This window comes from Periophthalmus magnuspinnatus, chromosome 23 (genome assembly GCF_009829125.3).
Source record: "Periophthalmus magnuspinnatus isolate fPerMag1 chromosome 23, fPerMag1.2.pri, whole genome shotgun sequence".
Lineage (NCBI taxonomy): Eukaryota > Metazoa > Chordata > Actinopteri > Gobiiformes > Gobiidae > Periophthalmus > Periophthalmus magnuspinnatus.
This window is the reverse complement of record NC_047148.1, coordinates 16853491-16876384: the sequence shown is the minus strand read 5'-3', so window position 1 is coordinate 16876384 and position 22894 is coordinate 16853491. Positions and strand designations below refer to the sequence as shown.

At 39.3% G+C, this 22894-nt stretch overlaps 3 protein-coding genes across 3 annotated transcripts; 2 read left to right on the top strand and 1 right to left on the bottom strand.

The window, feature by feature from the left end:
* Positions 1–10963: 10963 nt before the first annotated feature.
* On the top strand, positions 10964–13946 carry wdr45 (WD repeat domain 45). Its single transcript, XM_033989059.2, has 11 exons — positions 10964–11096; positions 11288–11376; positions 11459–11533; positions 11601–11705; positions 11808–11913; positions 11977–12071; positions 12141–12220; positions 12299–12507; positions 12581–12682; positions 12769–12914; positions 12991–13946. The coding sequence occupies exons 2-11, from the start codon at positions 11328–11330 to the stop codon at positions 13098–13100; spliced, it is 1077 nt and encodes a 358-aa protein (XP_033844950.1). The 5' UTR covers positions 10964–11096; positions 11288–11327; the 3' UTR covers positions 13101–13946.
* Positions 13934–14924, bottom strand: LOC129457390 (EKC/KEOPS complex subunit Lage3). The gene is made up of 3 exons (XM_055231951.1): positions 14844–14924; positions 14560–14688; positions 13934–14398 (listed from the first exon to the last, which is right to left on the bottom strand). The coding sequence occupies exons 1-3, from the start codon at positions 14903–14905 to the stop codon at positions 14284–14286; spliced, it is 306 nt and encodes a 101-aa protein (XP_055087926.1). The 5' UTR covers positions 14906–14924; the 3' UTR covers positions 13934–14283.
* Positions 14925–15525: 601 nt separating this feature from the next.
* LOC117391302 (cGMP-dependent protein kinase 1-like) lies at positions 15526–22217 on the top strand. Its single transcript, XM_055231942.1, has 20 exons — positions 15526–15755; positions 15863–15998; positions 16069–16135; positions 16217–16316; positions 16835–16948; positions 18305–18410; positions 18486–18549; positions 18635–18712; positions 18854–18945; positions 19244–19309; positions 19402–19476; positions 19560–19656; positions 19729–19868; positions 20166–20255; positions 20329–20470; positions 20555–20718; positions 21370–21492; positions 21772–21834; positions 21908–21974; positions 22047–22217. The coding sequence occupies exons 1-20, from the start codon at positions 15548–15550 to the stop codon at positions 22143–22145; spliced, it is 2091 nt and encodes a 696-aa protein (XP_055087917.1). The 5' UTR covers positions 15526–15547; the 3' UTR covers positions 22146–22217.
* The last annotated feature ends 677 nt before the right edge of the window (positions 22218–22894 follow it).

Here is a 22894-nt window from a genome sequence, read left to right as displayed (position 1 = left end):
GTTTGATACACAGAGACATTCATAGATACGACATTCTCTGTCTCTGCCTGTTGCTACTACTCGATCATCATGCTACCTGACACATGTGTCATTCATGTGTTTTCCTCATTAATATATTAAAGTAGATTCTCACCAGAAGCCCACCAGATCAACTTAGATACACATGAGCTGAGATGCCAATTAATTAAGTAATTAATTAATTAGTTAATCAATCATTGAATTTATATAGTGCCTTTTAAGACACCCAAAACACTTTACAGGGCATTATGGATTCACTGGTGAGCCACTATTGTAGCCACAGCTGCCCTGGGGCAAACTGACAGAACCAAGGGTGCCAATCTGTGCCATTGGTCCATCTGACCACCAGCAACACTCGCACACACCACATTCATACTAGACAATGTGAGGGAAGTATCTTCATCAAACTCAGGTCTCTCCTCCTATCCATTCTGAAGGACCTGTAGCTATGCTCTTTACTTTTGCCTCATTACACTGTTAGATTTACCTATGTGAAGCTCAATAAACAATTTTGACTTTATATTTGAGATTCATGACACTTACCCCAGAAGCAAACATCCACACAGGAACCAGAACCCTAGAAAAACTCGTAATTCATCTTAAATTGGGGGCGACAGTGACTCTGGCTCTGGTCAGAACACTGAAGGTGGGAGGATCAATTCCCACTCAAGTACTGTCACTGTGTCCTTAGGCAAGACACTTCACCCACCTTACCTAGTTTGAAAGTGGTGTGTGCATGAGTGTTGGGGCCCGATGGCACAGATTGGCAGCCTTGCTTCGATCATCTACCCCAGGGCAAAAATGAAAAAACTGCACAGCACACTCAGATGGCTTTGGGTATCTTTAAAAGGATATATTTAAATCCAAATCATTATTTTTGAGGGCTAATGACGACGACTATATAAAAAAGTGGACTGGCTCCAGAATTGTAAAATATTCCTTAACTATCTGAGTGACTGATAGTATGAGAAGGATTGCACAGTGTGTAATTAGGCCTATGTGTATTAGGGCTATGCATACATACATGAATTATGAAAAGCAGCGACAGAAAGTGACAGACTTTGTGCCACTTCCCAGCTTGGCTGAATGGAGAGAGGCTTGAACACAAAAGTCTGGTTTGAGAAGGGAATGAGAAGAACTAGAGAAACAATTCAGCTTCTGAGTGAAAATAAAGGAATTACTTAATCTCACAAAGAAAAATACAACAACAGTGCTCAACAGTCCCACCCACTTCAAAGTCAGCTCTGGTTTCTGAAAGTATATTTCCATACATTTTTCCAATAGATTATTAGAAAAATTAAAATATCAAAAGCTTGAAGATACAGTGGAGAGTTACAGCTATGTGGTAACTAATATCTATAAAGTGGTTGTTTTAAAACCAAAAAGTATGTAAAACTGATTTTACATGAAATTATACATCTTGTTGTCATGTTCGTACAACCTTTCAAACATTTAATATAATTTTTTTGAAAGTCTATGGGAAAAAAATAATGGGCAATTTACTTTGGAACCAAGGGGTGGGCGGTAACTGTTGAGCTCCACTGAAAGAAGGTGGTAGTTTAGTAGAAAAGGAACATTTGGAATAATCATTAAAAAAAAAATAACTATAAGAATGCATTACTATTTGTGACATACAGCTAAGCTAAGGGCCTTGTTGGCAGGTGCACAAAAGAGTGAGTCTATGTGATCTGAGAAATGAAGTAGTGACAGCATGTCTAAAAATCTTGTTGGGGGACCTTTTCCCCGAGCAGGCACCCCTACTGGAACACATATATTACATCTGCTCCATTTATTCATGACTTTTCTGGGGCCTAGACACATGACAGGCCAGAGATGGAGGGAAAAAGCCATTTGATATCAACATGTGCTGAGGAAAAGCCTATTATGCTTTCACTGTCCCTCTGTGCTTCTGAAGAAATGAGAGAAATATAAATGTAGACCTACGAAACAGACTTTCTGAGCCTTTTCGTTCTGTGCCCATCTGTTTGGGCAGCACAGCACCATTGTGCTGCTACAAAAGGGTTTTTGAGATGTTCATGTTGTCCCTTGTGTCATTCAAACAACCCTCTGTGCATGAGGGCCACAGCACAGTACAATTATATTTGTAGCCTACATTGTCCCACCATTCAATACAAAAGTGTTATCTGAGAATCTAAAAATATGAACTTTACTATAGCTTTTAGGAGACATAGAAGATGACAGGACACAGAAAACAGTCAATATTTGGTTCTTTCAATGATCTACATTGTTTGTTAATAAATTGATAGTGTACAAGCTGTTCCTCAACATGTGTTTGTAAAATAAAAAAGAAACTTCATCACTGTCAACAACAGCTACTTCATAGTGTCACAATCTGTTCTCAAGTGTGGTTTACGTGGCACACGATGATGCCCAGAAGGAAGGAGTATGTAAATGATGTACTCCCACAGACACAACCACAAGAGGCCAAAAACACTAAGTACATTCAAACTCACACACTCACACACTTTTAAATTGCGCATTCACATATTTTCTATATTTCACATCATAATCAATAAGTTAACTTTTTATAGTTTGAGATCATATTCATCTTCACCTTCTTTAATGGTAAAGATGAATATAGTTGTCCCTTCTGTTCTGTTTATTTGATTTTTAAAAGGTTAAATGTATGTTTTAGTAATCATTGAATATTTTGAATATCACACTAGGATATTACAGCAGTGAACAAAAACACATCTTACTGAATACAAAAGTTCATTCACAATGTTCTGTCACAATTTGCAAAAGTGATGAATGAATGAGGTATGTGGTTTAACACAGCAGCAAGTCATATGTTTTCATCCTTCAGTAACACCACAAACAAGATTAAATGCATAATGATCAAGTATTGTCAGTGTCAGAACACACCAAGTAAATCGGACATTCACATTAGCTGTCATTTGCAGTGGGTGTTAAAGTTAAAGCCGCGTCGCAGAGAGCAACACTGAACTTCATCATTGCTGTCATCAAGTCCTGTAACTCACTAGTCCTCAGCACAGTTGAATATTGCACTACCATCTGGGATCCTTGCAGAAAGGACAAGTGCAAACTTGAAAGAGTTCAGAGAAGGGCAGCGCACTTTGTAACTCCTGAATAGGGTCCAAAGAACAGTGTAACAGTTATGCTCCAAAATCTTGGATGAAAAACAGAGCATCATCTTGTCACGATATATAAAATTATCAAGCAGCTTGTAGCCACGTCCATACAAGTAACCTATCAGACCATAAAACCATAAGACCCATGCACTGTCCCAGAAAGAAACCAACTACCTACTGAAGTAGTTCACACTATTAAAAATTTGGCTGGCAAAAACTTTACTTCACACATTCTCTCTACTGTACATTTGGAGTTTGCAGATTAACAAACAACAACCAGAATGTTTATTTGTGAGAATATATTTTAATAGTGTACTTTCAATTTCTGTAAAAATAAAGAACCAAATCAGAATTTTTGAGTATATCGTATCTACAGCCCCATCTCCAAATGTACGATGCCGCTGATCTCTCGAGCGAGATGGATGTCATGGGAAAAGCAGATCAATATCCGTGTTCCTCCGAGAACAGAGATTAATGTGAGACCAGGAGCCCCTTGAAAGGCAGTTAAGTAGAACACTTCCCCCAAGGAGATTGTGCATGTCCTAATTAGCTTCTAATGGCGGACACAGTGACATAATGCTTGTCGCTTCTACATATAGACCAGCTTTTAATATACAATATAAACATGTATGTGGGCCACACTCACTTTATCTTTAATCATCCCTTAACTATTTGAGCTTTAAACAGTAGGTGTGTATTCACTGTGTAAGTTAATTATTACTAAATCACTTTAGGATAAAGGCTACACCAAACACTAATAAGAAAAGTACATCTAATAAAATAGTAATATGTTAAAGTATATTAAATACAGTACACAGTCCCTAAGGATCTCTTGATTGTCACAAAGTGGAGCCTTACGATTTTTTTTCCATCATGTGTACAGTTAAGACTACTCATTTCAGCAAAATGTAACATACTTAAACTTAAAACTGAACTAAACATCAAATCAAGCTTATATCATTACTTCTAATTCGACTATTTCATGATGACAATAGAGTCTATATTAAAATTTTGTATTCACTTTTGCATTAAATCCTCTTTTTTTATACAGCTTATTTTAAACTGAACTGCAGTTAAGTTTCAGCTAAGGCTAGATTTATGAAGTTAACTACTCAAATAGTGTGCAGTACTTTCAGAATATGAGTCAGTACTTACACAATACAGATAAGTACAAAATTATTAATGTGTATTGTGGATGAGGGAGTGTATTGTCCCTGCATCAGGCTGGAGCTTCCTGTTACAGGCCACAGTGCAGAGAGTGGGAGGACTCTCCGCTGTTTGGTTTGTCAGACAGCATTAGTCAGACACTCATGTTGTGCTGGGGTTAAAACATGTCTTTGTTTTATTTCTGTTTCCGTGGTGTTAACAGGGGTCATAACACTAATTATTGGTTTGGGAAGAATATGAATGGCAACACACATACAAGCTGTTTGACCTCTTTTGCACACTCCTGTTGCATTGAGTTTAATGTGCCATCTGTGCTTGTTCAATGCACAAACACACTTTACACTGGGCTTTGGCGCCAGCATGGATCCTGCTAATTTATCACTTTATTGAATATCTGTGTCCAGACATTCAATAAAGATTTTTAAATTAGATTATAGAAGTACAAAAGGTTGATCACAAGTGACATCATGCATTTTGGCATGGTTGTTAAGTTTAGCTCGTAACTGTTATCATCCTCAAATGGACACCCCAGTCCTTATAATCACTATGATGATGATGGTGAATAATTAGATTTTATTAATGGCTCTTTCAAGATTACTGTACACAGAATACAAACAATAAAAGACACAAAGGAAAATAATGATAATAATAATGCATTAGTCTTTTCCAGATGCTCAAAGTCACTTACAGTTATGTGCATTATTCATTCACTCCACACTTGGTGGTGGTAAGCTACTAATGGAGCCGCAGCTGCCCTGGGACAGAGTGACGTTCCTTGCCTAAATAAGAATGAGAGTTTAGCCACTGGCATGTGGTATTCTGGCAGTCTCCCAGTACTACCCAGGTCCAACCCTGCTGAGCTTAAATAGGGAGATCAGGCTTTGACAGGTCTTGACCAAGACTCACCAATCAGTGGATGGTGCCAGGTGTTTCATATCTCATGGCCAGGTATCAACTCAGTTCAATTTATTTTTGTGAAGCCCAAAATCAGATTCAAAATCAGCAGATAAAGTTCAAATCTGTGGGGCCAGACCCTATTCAAAACTAAGGGAGGGCTAAGAGGAGGGCTCATCCAGGATAGGGTAAGGGTCATCCAGCCAGGTGAGGGAAGAGGAGGATAGGAGTCCACAGAACAGGATCAGGGTATAGGAGGGGCATCTAGGGTCCAGTATTCACCGGATGGTCAGTGTCCAGGCATCTGAAACAGCTGCTCCTAACTGGCCTGACCATGAGCTAATTCAAAGAGTCTGTTCTTAAATGTAGAGACTGTGGGGGCCTCTTTGACATGGGCAGGTAGCTGATTCCATAACACAGGGGTTTGATACCTGAACGCTCTCCCTCCTACTGTCCTTTCAGATACTCTAGGAACCATCAGTAGTCCAGCATTCTGAGAGCAGAGTCCTCTGTTTGGATGATATGGTTCTATAACATCAACAGATATGATGAGCCATGCCTTTTATGGATTTATACATCAGGAGGAAGACTTTAAATGTAATTCTAAATGACAGGAAGCCTTATCTACTAATATGGTAATATAGTAATATAGTTATATATAATATATAATATAAGTGTATTAAATATAGTACACAGTCCCTAATGATCTCTTGTCACAAAGTGGAGCCTTTCTTCATCATGCGTATAACAGGTAAAATAAAAATACTGATAATAAATTCAAAATAAGTAGCAAAAATAGTAAGAGACTGCTGTCAAATAAGCCATAATTACACAACTGTATATGTACAGGGCACTGGTCACCACAGACTGGTGGATGATCTCCAGTAACTTGCTGCTCACATTGAAAGACCTGAGCTTTCTCAGGAGTATACTCACGACATTTTTGTTGACAGAATGACCATTGTCCCACCCATCCAGCCTGCTGTTCACATGGACTTCCAGATAGTTGTAGCAGTCCACCAGTTCCACCTCATGGCCCTGGATGGTGCCAGACTCCACTGGTGTCCTCTTCCTCCTGAAGTTTATCAACAGTTGCTTGGTCTTGTCAACATTCAGAAGCAGATGGTTTGACTTGGAGAACTCCACAAAATGAGGTGTCCTATAGTGTCCTACAGTGTCCTGTACTCCCGCTCCTGACCATCTCTGATACACCCACCGCAGAGTGGGGACCTGGAGCTGCCCCAGACATCAGATGGTTTTTTTTGTTAAGTTTATATCATTACTCTCTGGTTGGACATGCAGCAGGTGTAATTTGACCATTTCATAATAATTCTATTGGTGAAAGTAGTGTCAAACAATTTACAAACTGTAGGTATTATCAGGTCCAGATAAGGGCACACAAAAGCCTATTGCTAGTCTTTTAAATGCCTCAGACCTATATTTTCTAGTGGAGGGCCAGCATAGATCAACTCTCCTTGTGGCTTGTGGAGCTGTGCAAAACTCTTGCTGAACAATTCTTTTTTAGCTTTTAACCATTTTATAACTTTTGTTTTCTTATCAAAAACATATCTGGAGTTGCCTTTTGCTTCATTCTCACTTGTTTCTCTCCCTTTGAAATCACCATTTTCCATTTAATCCATCCCAGATAGTTACTACCTTGCCTAGTATTTAAGTGTTGTGTGTTTGTGTCATGATGCCTGCATTTCCTGTCCTCCTGTGTTCTCTACCCCTCCCCTACCTATCTGCCTGGAGCTGGGCGGAGTTCCTGACTCCTCCCGCGCGCACCTGGAGCGCATCAGCACAATTACCTCCACCTGCTGCTGAGTATATGAGGGCTCGGAAGAAGACACTCGGAGCGAGACCGTCCGCGTGTTAACGTGAATGCGCCAGTTTAGTTTTTGCATCTTTTGTTGCCTGTCTGCCTGTTACTCATTGGACCTTTTGCCACCTTCCAGATTCCTGCTCTCGCTCGTTCCTGCCTCTGCGCTCCAGCTCCGGTACAGTCACCCCTCTGCCTTGCCTCCTGTCCTGTCTTGGTCTCCGGGTTGCTTCTCGCCTCCTGCCCTGGCTCCCGCTCTCTGGACTACTCCGGCTCGGCCTGCCCCGGTCTCGTCCCGATCCCGTCCTCGCTTTGGTCCTGGCTTTCCCGTCCACGCTCTGCACTACGCCCGTCTGGTCTGGCTCCCCGTGTGTGTTAAATGAACTATTAAAAACTGAAATTCACTATTTTTGTAAATGAACACTGTCAACTTGCCCCGTGTCTGCGCTCCTTGGTCCGCACCCGCACTAGTCCTTAGGACAGTTTGATTGGGTGAAACAGGAGCCGACGGTGCAGACCGGAACAATACACTGTAAAGTGCTTTGGGTGTCTTGAAACGGGCTATATGAATCCAGTTTATTATTATAGATATGGATTTACAATTGCAAGTTCATAAATCATCTGCCAACAATATCATGAAAATTAGGACCATAAATTTAAATTAAAGAAAGCTCTTTGTTATGAAATTTGAGAGGAACTATGAGTAAGTCTGTCATGTTTTAGAACTGTCATTGATTCAGAATAAATTAAAGGTATTATAATAACTCAATGAAACGTTACAAAAGTTAATTAGCTGATCATAATGTATGACCATTGTAGTAATTTGCATTTTTCTGAGTCATAGAAAAGACCTCCCACCTTCACTTGAGACTTATAAATGAAACATTAGTGTGCACATATCCTTGACTTTTGGCCACTATTTCTATTTCTCTTCATCCATTAAAGAATATCAGTGAATCTCTTGAGAGTGAGTGGCTCCAGTTGCATATTGGCTTTTTAGCCTCTTTGCCTGGTACTCCCACTCGTTAATTGCATCTTATGTATTTTATTTTGCATGACAACAACAGGTCACACAAATGAACAAACAAAACATCTGCCAGCATTGCATACATATTACACTATACATACTAGTGATGTGACATCTGTGAATAACTCTTTTCCTTAATGCGAATGGGTGGAACCGAATAAAAAAAAACTATTTTTCTTTCTAATTTGTATACATTTTTATTCTGATTAATGCTGAATCAACACAAGAATCAAAACAGAAGCAGAAGAAGCACCATGAGTGAGAGCTTTGTGCCCAGGAAAACATCTGACATCGTAATGTAACAGTTTCTAAATTATTATTATTGTAGTGCAACATTTTATTTAGATTATGTATTTACATTTTAAACAGATCTGAGTCTTGGTCATTGCTGTCTGTGAATAATTTGTTGATAAAATGAGATCTCACATTGGCTTCTGTAATATAAATAAATTGTAAAAGAGCCAGTCTTTTGAACGGGTCTTAGAAATGAATGGATCCAAAAGATTCGGATCCCATAAAAAGCTGTTATCACTAGTACATACCAGTACATACACATACTGACCTCACCATATACATCAGCACCATATCATCTTCTGCTGTAATGAACGCAAATTGTTATTTCATAAGTAATAGGCTATTAAATTAACTGGTCTTCTAGAACAACAATATCATATAACTACAGAGCCCCACAAGGGCTTTGGGTGAAGAATTAAATAAAGAGAATCCCACAATTCCACAAAATTATCATACAATCCTGTAAAATGTATCTTGTGAGCCTGTGAAAGTATCTTGTAATCCAATGAAAGTTTTTTGGATTGAATGAATGAAGAGGTAGGCAGGGAAGAAGAGAGCATCATAAACACACCTCTGACGTGTTCCATGCAGGCGGTGGGTCTCTGGGTGCCCAATTCATTTGTTTTAATGTCCACTTTCCTTGTTCTATCTACAGACTGTCTTTCTTCCCCAGTACAGACTCTAGTGATGAGGGCGAGCGTACGGCTCCTCTGGGAGGAGCGGCTCCATATGCAGCAGCATCTTGTGCCAGTGGAGTGTGCTGTGAGTAAATCTCTGTATGCTCCACCACCTGACCTCCCCATGTGTGCTCACGAGGCTGTGAATAACTTTCTGGGTGCTTTCTCTGCCACACCTCAACCTGCTCTCTATGCTGCAAACGTCATGGCCAACAGTGTCCTATGTGCAGTCGATCTGTGTGTGTCAATGGCAGGGTGAAGCAGATGCGTTCGGCCAGTTTCCTTGAAGGAAAGGAGGTGGGTCTCTGGGCGAGATCTGCTTCTCCTGGACCTTGTCAACTATGCACATTCAGTGCCCACCACTTCAGAGGCTTCTCTGGATACACACTTAGGCCATGGCTAGACAAACCCAGATATTTTTTATAAACTGGTATTCGTTCATATCTTATTTTTTATCTTATTTTACTGCATAGATGCATTCAAGAGCAAAATTACAAAGGCAAGTTACTCATGTATGCCGAATACATGGCATAAAAAGCAAAGAGATTTCCGCCAGGAGACTATTAAACAAAAATTACTTTTTGTAGTTATGACACTGCCTATTAACAATTCCAAGGGCAACGTTGGTTTTATCATTTTATCACATCACATTTATCACAACTAACCACTGGACTGACCAAATCAAACAGACAACAAGAGAAAGATGAAATACATGAGTGGACAGGGGTCTGCGCCTAAACGATGAGCATAATGTCAGAATGGAGAGGAAAGCAAAGACTGGGGACTTGGAGGTGGACTTGTCCATCACCCAGGCTGAAGTTGGTTGGCAAGCTCCTTAGTGGCAAAGTGCTAGGGTTGGATGTGATCCGTCCTAAGTATTTTAAGTCTTAAGATGTTGCTGGGCTGTCTTGGCTGATATGCCTTTGTGACATTGCGTGGCGGTCAAGCACTGTACCTCTGGACTGGTAGACCAGGGTGGTGGTCCTTCTGTTTAAGAAGGAGGACAGGAGAGTGTGTTCTAACTACAGGGGTATCACACTCCTCAGCCTTCCTGCTAAGGTCTAGTCCAGTGTAGGAGAATCTGACAGAATCCAACCTCGGATTCAAGGGAACAGTGTGGTTTTCGTCCCGGACACAGAACACCGGACCAGCTCTAAACCTTCATCGGGTGCTCGAGGGTTCATGTTCACATGTGCTTTGTATGCTGTCCTTTGGGGGATGCTCCGGGAATATGGGATCAGGAGCCCTTCGCTAAGGGCTTTCTGGTCTCCGTATGACAGGAGCAGGCGCTGTGTTTGCATTGCGGGCAGTAAGTCACAGGGTCTGTTCATTGGACAGAATTTCTAAGCGCAGTCAGGGGCCAGAAGGGGTCAGGTGTAGGGATCACAGGATCTCATCTCTGCTGTTTGCAACAGCATCTCTGTTGTTGTGCTGCCTCTCCTCATTCGCACACTTAGAGATCAACAGTTTTTACGCACCTCCACTGCACTCTCATTACAGCCTTGTGAGCGCACATGGGGAGGTGGTGGAGCATGCAGAGGTTTATGCACAGCACACGGTATTGTTAAGAGAGGTGGCTGCACACGGAGCAGCTCCTCTGGACAAACAGCCGGCTGACTCGCACTCTGCACTAAAGCGGGTACTGGGACAGTCTTCTGATAGAACAAGGAAAGCGGACATTGACTCAATTGAATTGTACACCCAGAAACCCACCAAGCCCTTGCTGGGCTCCGTATATATCAGACCTTTGAACGGAAGGTCCATAAATCGGCAAGAGTTTTATAGCGGCTCCCTCTACTGGTGATTTGTAAAATTAAACAATAGGAAGCAATACAAAATCATTTGTTGTAACTATTTGTCATAAACTAATATTTTTGATACAGTCTATTTTTAATTTACTAACACTTACATAGATTTTGAATTATTTTGAAAACAGCGGGATCCAACCGGAAGCATGTGCAGTGACGTCACCGAGGTGAAAACAAAAACAACTTTGGTCTTGCTACATCTGCCTCAGTGTTTTTTTTATTAGGGTCCGTGATTTTTTTCAGGAAACCGTGTTGTTCCAGAAAGTCTCGCATTACATGGTAAGATTTTATGTAAGTTTTGACCAAGTTAAATCTGAACTATTCTTGCGTTGTTCGTGCTACTATGTGTTAGCTGTGTCGCTATGGCTAAGGACAATTACAGAAAAGTGTTCTTGTCCTCAGCTTTGGTTCTATTGGTACTATTTTATGTTTGTACAGCAATGTCCTTCATTGATTGTTTTTCCTCGTAGATAATACTTGAGTTTACCTGTGACGTTTCGGTTATCAGCCATGGCTCAGCAGAGAGGAGTAAACAGCCTACAGTTCAACCAGGACCAGAGTAGGTTCACAAGCTTAACTCCAAATAGCACTAGGGCTAACTACATAGTTGATGAGAATCTTTTCTATCTTATCATGGCAAGGTTGTTTCTGTTGTGCGATGGAGACAGGAGTAAGAATTTATAATGTGGAGCCCCTTATGGAAAAGGGTCATCTGGGTAAAAGCACAATATCTTTACAGGTATAGGACTAAAATGACGTCAATGACAAAATGTGTGTTTTTAGATCATGAACAGGTGGGAAGTGTTGCCTTGTGTTCCATGCTGCATCGCTCCAACTTACTGGCAATAGTAGGAGGAGGAGTCAGTCCAAAATTCTCTGAAATATCAGGTAATCTTTTCACTTCATTATCTTTGTATGTCTTTGTATAGAAATACTAGGTACAGTAACAATTTTGATTAAGTGTTTTTATTATCATAATGTTCTGCTTAGTTCTTATTTGGGATGATGCCAGAGAATCACGTGATCCTAAAGACAAGCTTGTGCTGGAGTTTACCTTCACTAAACCTGTATTAGCTGTTCGGATGAGGCATGACAAGTAAGTTGTTAATATAACACTGGTTGCACACTTTACATTTTGTCACTTTTTTGTCCTTTTCAGGATTATTATTGTACTGAAAAACAGGATATATGTGTACACATTTCCAGACAATCCAGTCAAGCTTTTTGAGTTCGACACCAGAGATAATCCTAAAGGTTTGACAAAAGTCAAAATACAAAATTATCAAATCCACTTAAAATAAGTAACTGTAAAACGTCTTTCAGGTTTGTGTGACTTGTGTCCTAGTCCAGAGAAACAGCTTTTGGTTTTTCCTGGACACAAATGTGGCAGTCTACAGTTAGTTGTAAGTTTGTCAAATGCACCAGAAACTATTGTGACATTGTGGTGGTGAAAAATATGGATATATGTGTATATTTTTCAGGATCTGTCCAACACAAAGCCTGGGACATCGTCTGCTCCATTCACAATAAATGCACACCAAAGTGAAATTGCTTGTGTTGCACTGAATCAACCAGGAAGTGTGGCAGCATCAGCATCCCGCAAAGGAACCCTAATCCGTCTCTTTGATACAACGACTAGAGACAAACTTGTAGAGCTGCGCAGAGGAACTGACCCGGCTACTCTCTACTGGTAACCATTGTTATTTGAAGTTTTCTTTTGTTTCTTTAAGCCTTCAAAGTTTGTGTTTGTTATTGTTTTCTAGCATCAATTTCAGCCATGACTCTTCATTTCTGTGTGCCTCGAGTGACAAAGGAACAGTGCACATCTTTGCTCTTAAAGACACCAAACTTAATAGACGTTCCGCGTAAGTCTGTCACATGCTATTTTGTGCTTTTCAGACAAGAGTGTTTCTTAAATCACAATTTTGTTGTACTTTATTACTTTATACAGGTTAGCACGGGTTGGAAAGGTAGGCCCTGTCATTGGTCAGTATGTAGACAGTCAGTGGTCATTGGCCAGCTTTACTGTGCCAGCCGAATGCGCCTGTATTTGTGCCTTTGGGAAAAACACATCAAAGAATGTGAACTCTGTCATAGGTGAGAATAACTGTAAAAAGGTAAATGTTAAACCGCTCATAAACCTAATTAAAGTTGGCTTTCTTATCTCCTTTAGCTATTTGTGTTGATGGCACCTTCCACAAGTATGTTTTCACTCCCGATGGAAACTGTAATCGAGAAGCCTTTGATGTTTACCTTGATATATGTGATGATGATGATTTCTAAGCTTTATTGAAAAGAGATTGTTGCCTGTCTATTCATTGTGTATTATGCTGTTGTAACCTGTCATGTTGATCATCATGTATATTACGTTGTGTATAAATGCATCATTGCCAGCTGTTGTGTATATTGTAACTTATCAGGAGCACACAAAAAAATATAACCTTGAATGCACAATAAGAGTGCATCATTAGAAATTACCCATAAAAAAAATCCAAATTTAGTTTTAGTGTAGTTTATAAATAAAGTTAATCTTAAGGCAAAGTTTAAAAGTTGGTGGGAAATGACTCACTTTTACTGAAAAGTTACAAAAGTTAAGACTTAAGATGCTTATGTTTTGGCTGTCTACAAAAATGAGGCCAGGTCTCTCTTCAGCTAATCCATAATCCCTAAACTCACAAAAAGCCACAGCGTGAGAAATTTGTAGTCAGTGTTGAAGGTCCAGCACAGTAATATCCACACAGCAACAAAATGCTGGCCTTGGCTTTGAGCATGTCATACTTAGCATACTTAACTCATCATGATTCTGACGATCCCCTTTGCAACTGTAGTAATCTGTGTATCAAGTCCTCAGGCAAATCAGAAAACAACCTTTTCTGTTTTGTGGCTGGAGCTGCTACTATATGCTGTGTACTACTGGCAGCAGCAATGTGGATGAACAGGATTGCCTAATGAAACTAGAGTAGCATACACTAGATCCAATATTAAACTAGCAACCCAGTCATACTGTCCATTAATCATAATGCAATGTGTTTTTGCCACACAGGAACAAATGATTTAAGACTAAAAATATGCTGCATTTATATAACTATAAACTGAAAACTCAAACAAGTTGGCTATAGTCCTCTTCACTGCTTTGATTATTTTATTTTTCCATTTGCTGTTTAGTTGACAAGTCTAGTCTGTCACAGTCGCAAGCGTAAATGAAAATAAACCATACACCAGAAAAAGCCAACCACGATTTTTCATTGACTAGCAGCCTCTCCTCGTGGCTAAATGTAAAAGACAATATCACATGTCTATGTACACAAACAGGAAATGTGCATAGGACTATGTGAACTGATTTTTCATGTCAACAGGTCAAATATTCCAAGTAAAGCAAATAGTTGATACATCATGTTCAACAAGGCAACTGAAGGAAGATTTACCATCAGATCAATCAGGCCTACGCTAAAGTAAAGATTCCTAATCATTGTGAAACTGGAAGACTAAACATCTCCATAGTCTCTAATACAAGTAATAGATGATCCATAAATGAATTCACAGAAACACGGAGAATACGAGCTTCGTCTGCACTCCACCTCCTGAAAAAAGGAAAAATGTTATATATATATATATATATATATATATATATATATATATATATATATATATATATATATATATATATATATATATATAAACACACACAAACAGGATAACTTATAGAGAATCTTATAGTTGAAATGACTGTATAGTTCCTTACACAGACAGTGTGTTGTCTTTCACTGTGATCTCTTTGCTGATGCCTCCTTTGCGGGGCTCTTTGTCTGGAGACAGAGACCGCAGAGCGATAAGAGCTTCACGGCTGGATGGGAAGGGAACATCCAGAGAACTGTGAAGCAGTCAAGAAAATCTACTTTTAACATTTTAAATGAGTAAATTTGTACAGAATAAAAGGCCTAGTGCTGGATGGGGAGTTAACGCGCGTGTCAAACAGCAGCACGTGGTGGATACTGCAACTTATTGATAAAAATCATTCAAGGATACAATCCTAGTTTTCCTGTGGCATGATTGCCAGAAAGCTCGTGTTGCTGCTCCGTCGTCGCCATTTGAGTTTGAAGAAGTAAATAAACGTCACCGGATGTAGTTTTTCTTTTTTTTTTCTTTTTTTTGAATGAACTATACGAATGGCGCCCTCCTGCGGCGGATTGCCGCCATTGCGCCGTGTAATTTTAATAGTTTATTAGTAGTATGATCATTAATACTTTAATACCACAAAGAAAATCTCAAAATACTTATTTATATACAGTCACAATTTGGTAAAACGAGAAAAGCCTATATGATCTTCTACACCATGGTAGTGCATAAATGTATTTAAAGTGACTACATGATTGAAGGTTTTCTTTTAGGGTATGTTTTTAAACGAGTGGAGGAGTGTTTTTTGCCACCAGGGAGAATCCAATAGACTGTCAGAGTCAGCTGTGCGCGCCCACTTTGTGTTGTCGCTTCATTTCTCAGAAGTGGACACTGAAGACTCCATCCTCGCTCGCGGAGCCTCTTCTCGCTTCTTGTGTTTGACGAACAGAAAAGGTGAGTGATTTATTTTAACCAACAACTGGCGATAACTTTTCGTGTACTTTTTATTGGTTTACGTTTGCTTGGCTCACAATGTTGGATACACCTAGACTCGTGTCTGTGTCAACTCTTTAAAACATAATTTTTAGGCCACTTTAGGTGTCCGGGGTCTGTCCATGGCTGGGTCCAAGTGCACGGGCACACTCAGGGATCTGCAGCTCGCTCTGCAGCTAAAAATTGAAGAGCTGCGGCAGCGAGATGCGCTTATTGATGAGCTCGAGCTGGAGTTGGACACTAAGGACGATCTGATCCGACAACTGCAGATAGAACTGGACAGACATCGCAAACTGTCGTCGACACCGTGCACTAGTGGCAACTCTGGTGGTACGACAACAAAGTTATAGGCCTATATCACATGCATCTTGCCCTAAGCTAAGTTCCAAAGTAACTTTACCTCAAATATTCCGTTTTGCATTTCATTGTGTTTGCAGGGACCCCACTGCCAGCCCCGGTGATTCCAGATGAGCCTCAGCGCACAAAAAGACAGGCTATATCTGCAGAGCCCACAGCCCTAGACCCCTCTCAACTTTCAGATGTAACTCTGACCAGTTACTGTAAAACAAAGGAGTGAGTATGAAAACAACTCGCTTTTAACATCAAATAACTATGCGAGTCCTAATTTTGTATGTTTGTGCAGGTCCAGGGAGCTGATCCAAAGAGCTTTGATGGACAACGACTTCATGAAACACTTGGAGCATGGGCAGGTAGGCCACATGTAGAGCATATGGTTAATACGATTCTACTTAATGTAATTTAAAGTGAGTTATAATGCTTTTTGAGTACAGATTGTCACAATCATGGACTGCATGTATCCCACAAGTGTGGCCAAGGGCTGCTGCGTTATCCAAGAGGGAGATGATGGCTCCACTGTATATGTTTTAGAGGGTAGGTCTTATATATTCTCTGATATATTCTTTTGAACATTTTAATAAAAGCAAAAAGCCATATAATCCACCCTTAAAGTGATCATTTCTCTGTCAGAAACATGCTGTGAATTGGTGAAACAGCACCCAGAGCATCTTTCATGTTTCAACATGTCAGTTGGTCTGATATTATCTGTTTACAGATTGTGGTAAAAATCATTATTTTAACAATGTTTATGTCAGATGTGTTGCCTCAGAGCGTTCTGACACATTCTACTTGGAACATGCAGTTTCGTGGCATTCTGATTCAACCTCATTTTAAAAAAAAACAACAACAACATTGGTTTATAATGTCTCATGTCTCATTTAAAAGTTACATCTGTTTAAACATCTGTTTAATAGTTAGCTACAAAACTATCAGGTGTGTCTGTGGCAGCTCTGAGTGAAGTCATGTTATATAACTAGGTACCAACTGAAGGTGATAGTATTATAACTGCAATTATAATCCATATTAATACTGCATTGTGTGTGTGTTTTCAGAGGGGATGGTTGAGGTGACAAAACAAGGAAAGAAACTGTGTAGAATTGGTCCAGAAAAGGTGTTTGGAGAGCTGGCCATTCTGTACAACTGCACCCGAACTGCTACTGTCACAGGTACAATGCACATGTGCACTAAATATCCAGTTTGTGCAATCAGTGTTAATTTTATTCTGACAGAACAACAGAGCAGAAATATACATTAAATATGTACTGCTGTAGATTATATTACCTACATACTAGTTTTCTGTGGCCACTAGGTTAGTGCACTTTTCAACATTCATTTTGAGGTTACTTGGTAAATACAGTGTTATTTATTTAAATGTCATGTGACATTATTCATGTGACATTATTCATGTATTTTTGCATTGTTTATTATTCACATTTATGGTTTGTACAATTATCCTTATCGTACCACATCATACAACAAAATTGTGTCTGTATGAAGGCAATACAAGATTATATGTCCTATAAACGCTTGGAAAGAAATGTGGGTATCTTGATTATTTGAGAAATAGTGAGAGCCCAAATGTGGCTCAAATGATTGATGGTATATGTGCTATATTATGGTGCAGAAAGGCCATAAGAGAAAGTGGTGCTCAGCTGTCTGGAGAATATTTGTGGGAATGCAAATGATTAGGACGTGTAAAAGCTAGTTATCAGTATAGACAGGCATCAGGACTTTTCAGAGCTGCTCCTTTGATGCTGTGCTGTGAGCTGTTTCACACATAGTGACAGCAACGATAAACCACCTTTGAAATGACATTTTTTACAAAGTGAGATATGAGTCAGTTTCATGCCAGACGGCAGGTGGCTGAGTAAGTAGTTACTGATTGAGCTTGTCTTGTTATTTCCCTAAAGTTACTTTGGGAAGAAATCAACCCACCTAAAACACAAACATACTGAATGTGATTGGCCCACGACAGATATGATCCTTATTTTTGAAAAATACCTTTAATAATATGAACATATGATATCTGGTGTATTTTGCACAAGGAGGTCAAAAATCTGTAAAAATCAGAGACAGTTGGTTTATTGTAATTGTCTTTTGCTGTTTTATTGCAAACATTCTCAAGCCACATACAGCACAGTTCATTCAAGCATGTAAAAACCCATTTAGAGAAATCAAGTGTATGTGCAATAAACAAAGACACATTATTTTGGGCTGATTTAAAGCAAGGCAAGTTTATTTGTATAGCACAATTCGTGCACCATGTAATTCAAAGTGTTTTACAGGATAAGACATTAAAATCCAAAACATAAATAATCACAAATAATCATCATAAAATTAGAAGAGTGTCGAATAAAAACCTTTCAGTCATATGCACAGCAATAACAACAATGGCCCTAGGACTGAGCCCTGACTGGCTTCAGAACTATGCTATGATTTATGTTCAGATTTTAGGAAAACCACAGGAATCCCAAACTCATTATTCAATCTGTGAAGTAACAATTTATCATGTTTTTTCACAGCTCTGACTGATATCAAACTTTGGGCAATTGATCGTCAGATTTTTCAGACAATCATGATGCGAACCGGTCTGATCAAACATTCCCAGTACACAGATTTCCTTCGCAGGTAAATCCTTCTCCAAACGAATGCATTTCCATATTTTATTCATAATTTTTCAGCATGACCTTTTTTTCCCCTTAGCGTCCCTTCCTTTCAAACTCTACCTGAAGATGTACTCAGTAAACTTGCTGATGTCTTAGAGGAGGTGCTTTAAAGTTTGAACTGCATATTTTCTGAGCATTTAGAAGACTTTTTACTTGGTATTGACATATATATCTTTTTTCTCACAGACTCATTACAATGACAGTGATTACATTATCCGCCAGGGAGCCACTGGAGACACATTCTTCATCATCAGTGAAGGACAGGTAGGTAAGAAAGGAAGCAGAATAAATGTGGATCTATGAGTAAACAGGATGATAATGAACCAAGAAGAACAGATAACCCATGGGAAAGCCAAACCAACATCGTTCTTAGGGAAAAAAATATATATCTTTCCCTTTCCACAGGTGAAAGTGTCCCAGCAGAACTCTAATGAGGAGCAGGTGATGGAGAAGATTATGTCCAAAGGAGAGTGGTTTGGAGAGCAGGCTCTGAAAGGGTGAATTATCTGACGTGTATCTTATGTAACTGTCAAACATCAGTCAAGGAATCTCTTTCAGTACTTCGTTTTCGCTATGGTTCATCTCTTATAGCTTTATTCTCACCGCCCCTCTATCAAAAATGTTTACTTGCATCTTTTTTCCAAACTATCATCATTTTGCGTCATTATACGTACGACATATTATTGCAACAACTTAATTCATCTTATTACATCTTTACTACTTCTTTTTAAAAATGTATATAATTCCTTACAAGGCTACTTATGTTTTCACTTACTTTTTTGTTATTGTTTGCAGTGAGGATGTGCGCACAGCCAGTGTTACAGCGGTAGGGGATGTCACATGTCTCGTCATTGACCGAGAGTGAGCCAGATTCTTTATAAGTTTGATACAGTGGTTCAAACGTTCTAGCCCTTTATGTCTTCATTTATGTGAATATTGTGGTTGTGTCCCAGGTCTTTCAAACAGCTCATTGGAGGACTGGATAGTGTCAATAGTAAACAGTACGACAGCGATGAGCTCAAGGCCAAGTGAGTCACCATTAAACCGATGTAGTTAATAGTTTAAAGGCAGTTTGCGTTATAACAGTTTTTTTATTTGTTGAATTACATAGGCTACAGGCAGAGACAGATTTCTTCTCCAGTGTGTCCCTCAATGATTTTAATATCATCTGTACTCTGGGGGTGGGAGGATTCAGTCGTGTGGAGCTGGTTTGTAACAGTATAAAGTTAACGAAAATGTTTATATGTAAAAACATTCAATAACAAATGTTTTATTTACAGGTGCAGCTAAAGAGTGACACAAATCGATCATTTGCCCTGAAGGTGTTAAAGAAGAGACACATCCTGGACACAAGTCAGCAGGGCCACATCCTCTCAGAGCGCCGCATTATGATTGAGGCTCATAGTCCGTTTATTATTAGGTCAGCCATTTGCAGGACTCACAGTGTGATTATTTGCGTATCAAGAGTCAATAGTTGCTGCATAATTGTCTTTTACATTTTCCCTTCATTGACTTATAAAAACAAAAAAGGTATTGTCTGAAATCCAAGTCTCTTATGCTTCAAATTAAAACTCACATTGGGGAGAAGGAAGGCCCTTTTTTTAGGCCTATAACTTTTTATTTGTAAGATCTGTTTGTTTTATTGTACTTAATGTCTCTTATTCCTGACTACAATAGGGAGACTTGTCTGACTCCTAATTCACCATTGTCTTTTTAGGCTGTACCGCACGTTTAGGGACAGCAAATATCTCTACATGCTGCTGGAGGTGTGTCTTGGGGGAGAACTGTGGACTCTGCTGAGAGACAGGCACGTTTCCTCATGGTGATTTTTGTCAGTGACAGCACAAAGTCATTAAGTGTGGTATTTACCCGCATCACAGGGGTTCATTTGATGACGGGACCACACGCTTCTACACAGGCTGCGTTATTGAGGCACTGGCCTTTCTGCACTCCAGAGGCATCATCTACAGAGACCTGAAGCCTGAAAACATCATCCTGGACCACAGGGGATATGCCAAACTGGTGAGAACAGCTTGTCTGTCGCTAACAGCAGAACACAGTATACACATTATGTGCATTTTTGTAACTGAACGTTGACTCTATTAGGCAGACTTTGGCTTTGCAAAGAAAGTGGGTTTGGGTAAAAAGACATGGACATTCTGTGGAACCCCAGAGTATGTTGCACCTGAGATCATATTGAACAAAGGGCATGACAGTTCGGCTGACTGCTGGTCTTTAGGGATACTCATCTATGAGCTGCTCAGTGGAAGGTAAGCATTCATTTAATTCATGTGGCTAAATGATGGATTATCAGTAGGTGTGTTCAAAAAAATATTCACCTAAACATCTCGAGTCTTCCAGTTACAATAATCCTATCAAAACTCTCATTCCAGAATATTATTTGCTGCATTTTTTGCATTAATTTGCATTGATTTTCATGTCAACATTGGGTCAAAATGGGCCAATTCTGCCTGGACAATAGAGGGCAGCACTGTACCTTTAATCGCCCATTCTGTCAAACCCTGTGTCCAGAGTGGTCGGCGTTTTCTTTCATGACTCATCCAAACAAGTAATTTAATTGTGTTTAAGACTTCATAGAAGTCATAGAAAGTCAAAGATATTGTGACATTGAAACTGAGAAGCAACTTTTACAGCCACAGCTGGCCTCATACAAACTCACCAAAAAGGTTATAGCAATTCTTTGTTTACCCACCGAAACTAAACTTTATACTTTTCACCCCTTGTCCTGTAAATAAAGAGAAACACTTGCTTCAACCTTTGTTATTATTGCATTAAAATATAACTATTATTATGGATTATTTTGGTATTGCAGAACTAGTTATAAATTCACCTTGCTTGTTGTTTCAAAGTGATTGCATCAGAGTGGCCATCACTTAATGATGTTCTGTGTATTTTACCAGTCCTCCATTTTCAGGCTCTGACCCCATGAAAACCTATAACATCATCCTCAGAGGCATCGACATGGTTGAATTCCCCAAAAAAATCACCAAGAGTGCAGCCAACCTCATCAAACGATTATGCAGGTTAGATTTATTGTAGACATCTGATTAAATATATGAAATCTCTATGACGATACCCAGTCATTTGCAAATCCCGAAGCTGATTTTTCACACTGTTGAAGTTTATTAATTAAACATAGTGCAAGATACCAGTTTTTATAAAAGCAGGGAGGGAATATTTGTGTGTATTTTGCATCTTCAGTACCTCGTCATTGTACAAGTGAAAAGATTTTGTAAGAGCTGAGGAAATTGTGTAACATTTTAAAGAACATAATACTGACTGATATATGTGCGTTTTGATAGAGATAACCCATCAGAAAGACTGGGCAATCAGAAGAACGGGATTAAAGACATTCAGAAACACAAGTAAGATTTCCAGCCAGCGTGTTCTTTCTCTGCTCAAACTGCAGTCATGGCAACAGTGTGTTCTGTCCTTCAGGTGGTTTGAGGGCTTCAACTGGGAAGGCCTCCGTCAGGGAACAATAGACTCTCCTTTTACACCTTCAGTGGGTATCCTTGAGTGTCTTGGAGGTCCCCTGTGCAGAGGGCAGCTGTAACTCTGTATTTGTTTCTCGTAGGTGGAGGGGCCTTTAGACAACAGCAACTTTGACTATTTCCCAGAGGACGCTGAAGAGCCTCCTGCCGACGAGGAGTCAGGCTGGGATATTGAGTTTTAACCAGAAGTGGACCGATCAAACCAACACTAATAGACTATGTATTTAGGTTATTATCACAATGATTAAACTGAGTAAATGATTAATGATCTTCATGTTGACATTATTGGTGTAATTTGGAAAGAAAGACCGATTCTCCTCCACAATGGCACCACTTTCCTGTGTCCAAATTAACTGCATTTTAGTTTCGTCATACCCCTGAAAGACAGCACGAGCAATGATTTTGATTATAAACCTTGGGAATAAACATTTGGATATAAACTTTGCATTTAAAAGATATTATAAGACACTTAAAATAAATTATAACTGCAATATTCAATTTTTTCTTCAGTAATTCTTCACTTTGCTTTACTTCCGGGCAGCACAGACTTTCTTAAGGGAAAAAAAACAACAAAAAACATGACACTGACAAAAATATCTAACCTCATTTGTAAAACCCAAAGATAGAATATATTTTGTGAAAAATACTTAAATTTGACCCATGTTTTTGGACTTTTACTGGTGCTGGGTTAGATTTCTCTTTTCCTGATTCTTAGTTTTAAAAATGTGGCTTTGATTCAGTTTGCTATGAAACCACTTCCTACATTTTATGAATTACGGCTTAGCGGGGGTTTGCTTGCTCTTTTTTGGTTTAGGGAAAGACATTGCAAAACCCAACGACCTTTCCGTTTCCTGTCTTGGTTTACCTTTTTAGTTTGTTTATTGAATTGCTGAGGTGGTGTTTGGAGTACATACTGTATTTATGTCAGATG

Bases quoted from the DNA above. Each gene is read 5' to 3' on its own strand.
- wdr45 (XM_033989059.2), top strand. From the start codon at position 11,328: ATGGCTCAGCAGAGAGGAGTAAACAGCCTACAGTTCAACCAGGACCAG. The intron at 11,377-11,458 runs GTAGGTTCACAA...TATCATGGCAAG, and splicing joins ACAGTTCAACCAGGACCAGA to GTTGTTTCTGTTGTGCGATG. The intron at 12,683-12,768 runs GTAAGTCTGTCA...TACTTTATACAG, and splicing joins AAACTTAATAGACGTTCCGC to GTTAGCACGGGTTGGAAAGG.
- LOC129457390 (XM_055231951.1), bottom strand. From the start codon at position 14,905: ATGGCGACGACGGAGCAGCAACACGAGCTTTCTGGCAATCATGCCACA. The intron at 14,689-14,843 runs GTATCCTTGAAT...ACTGCTTCACAG, and splicing joins GCCACAGGAAAACTAGGATT to TTCTCTGGATGTTCCCTTCC. The intron at 14,399-14,559 runs GTAAGGAACTAT...TCCTTTTTTCAG, and splicing joins AAAGACAACACACTGTCTGT to GAGGTGGAGTGCAGACGAAG.
- LOC117391302 (XM_055231942.1), top strand. From the start codon at position 15,548: ATGGCTGGGTCCAAGTGCACGGGCACACTCAGGGATCTGCAGCTCGCT. The intron at 15,999-16,068 runs GTGAGTATGAAA...ATGTTTGTGCAG, and splicing joins AGTTACTGTAAAACAAAGGA to GTCCAGGGAGCTGATCCAAA. The intron at 20,256-20,328 runs GCACGTTTCCTC...CCCGCATCACAG, and splicing joins TGGACTCTGCTGAGAGACAG to GGGTTCATTTGATGACGGGA.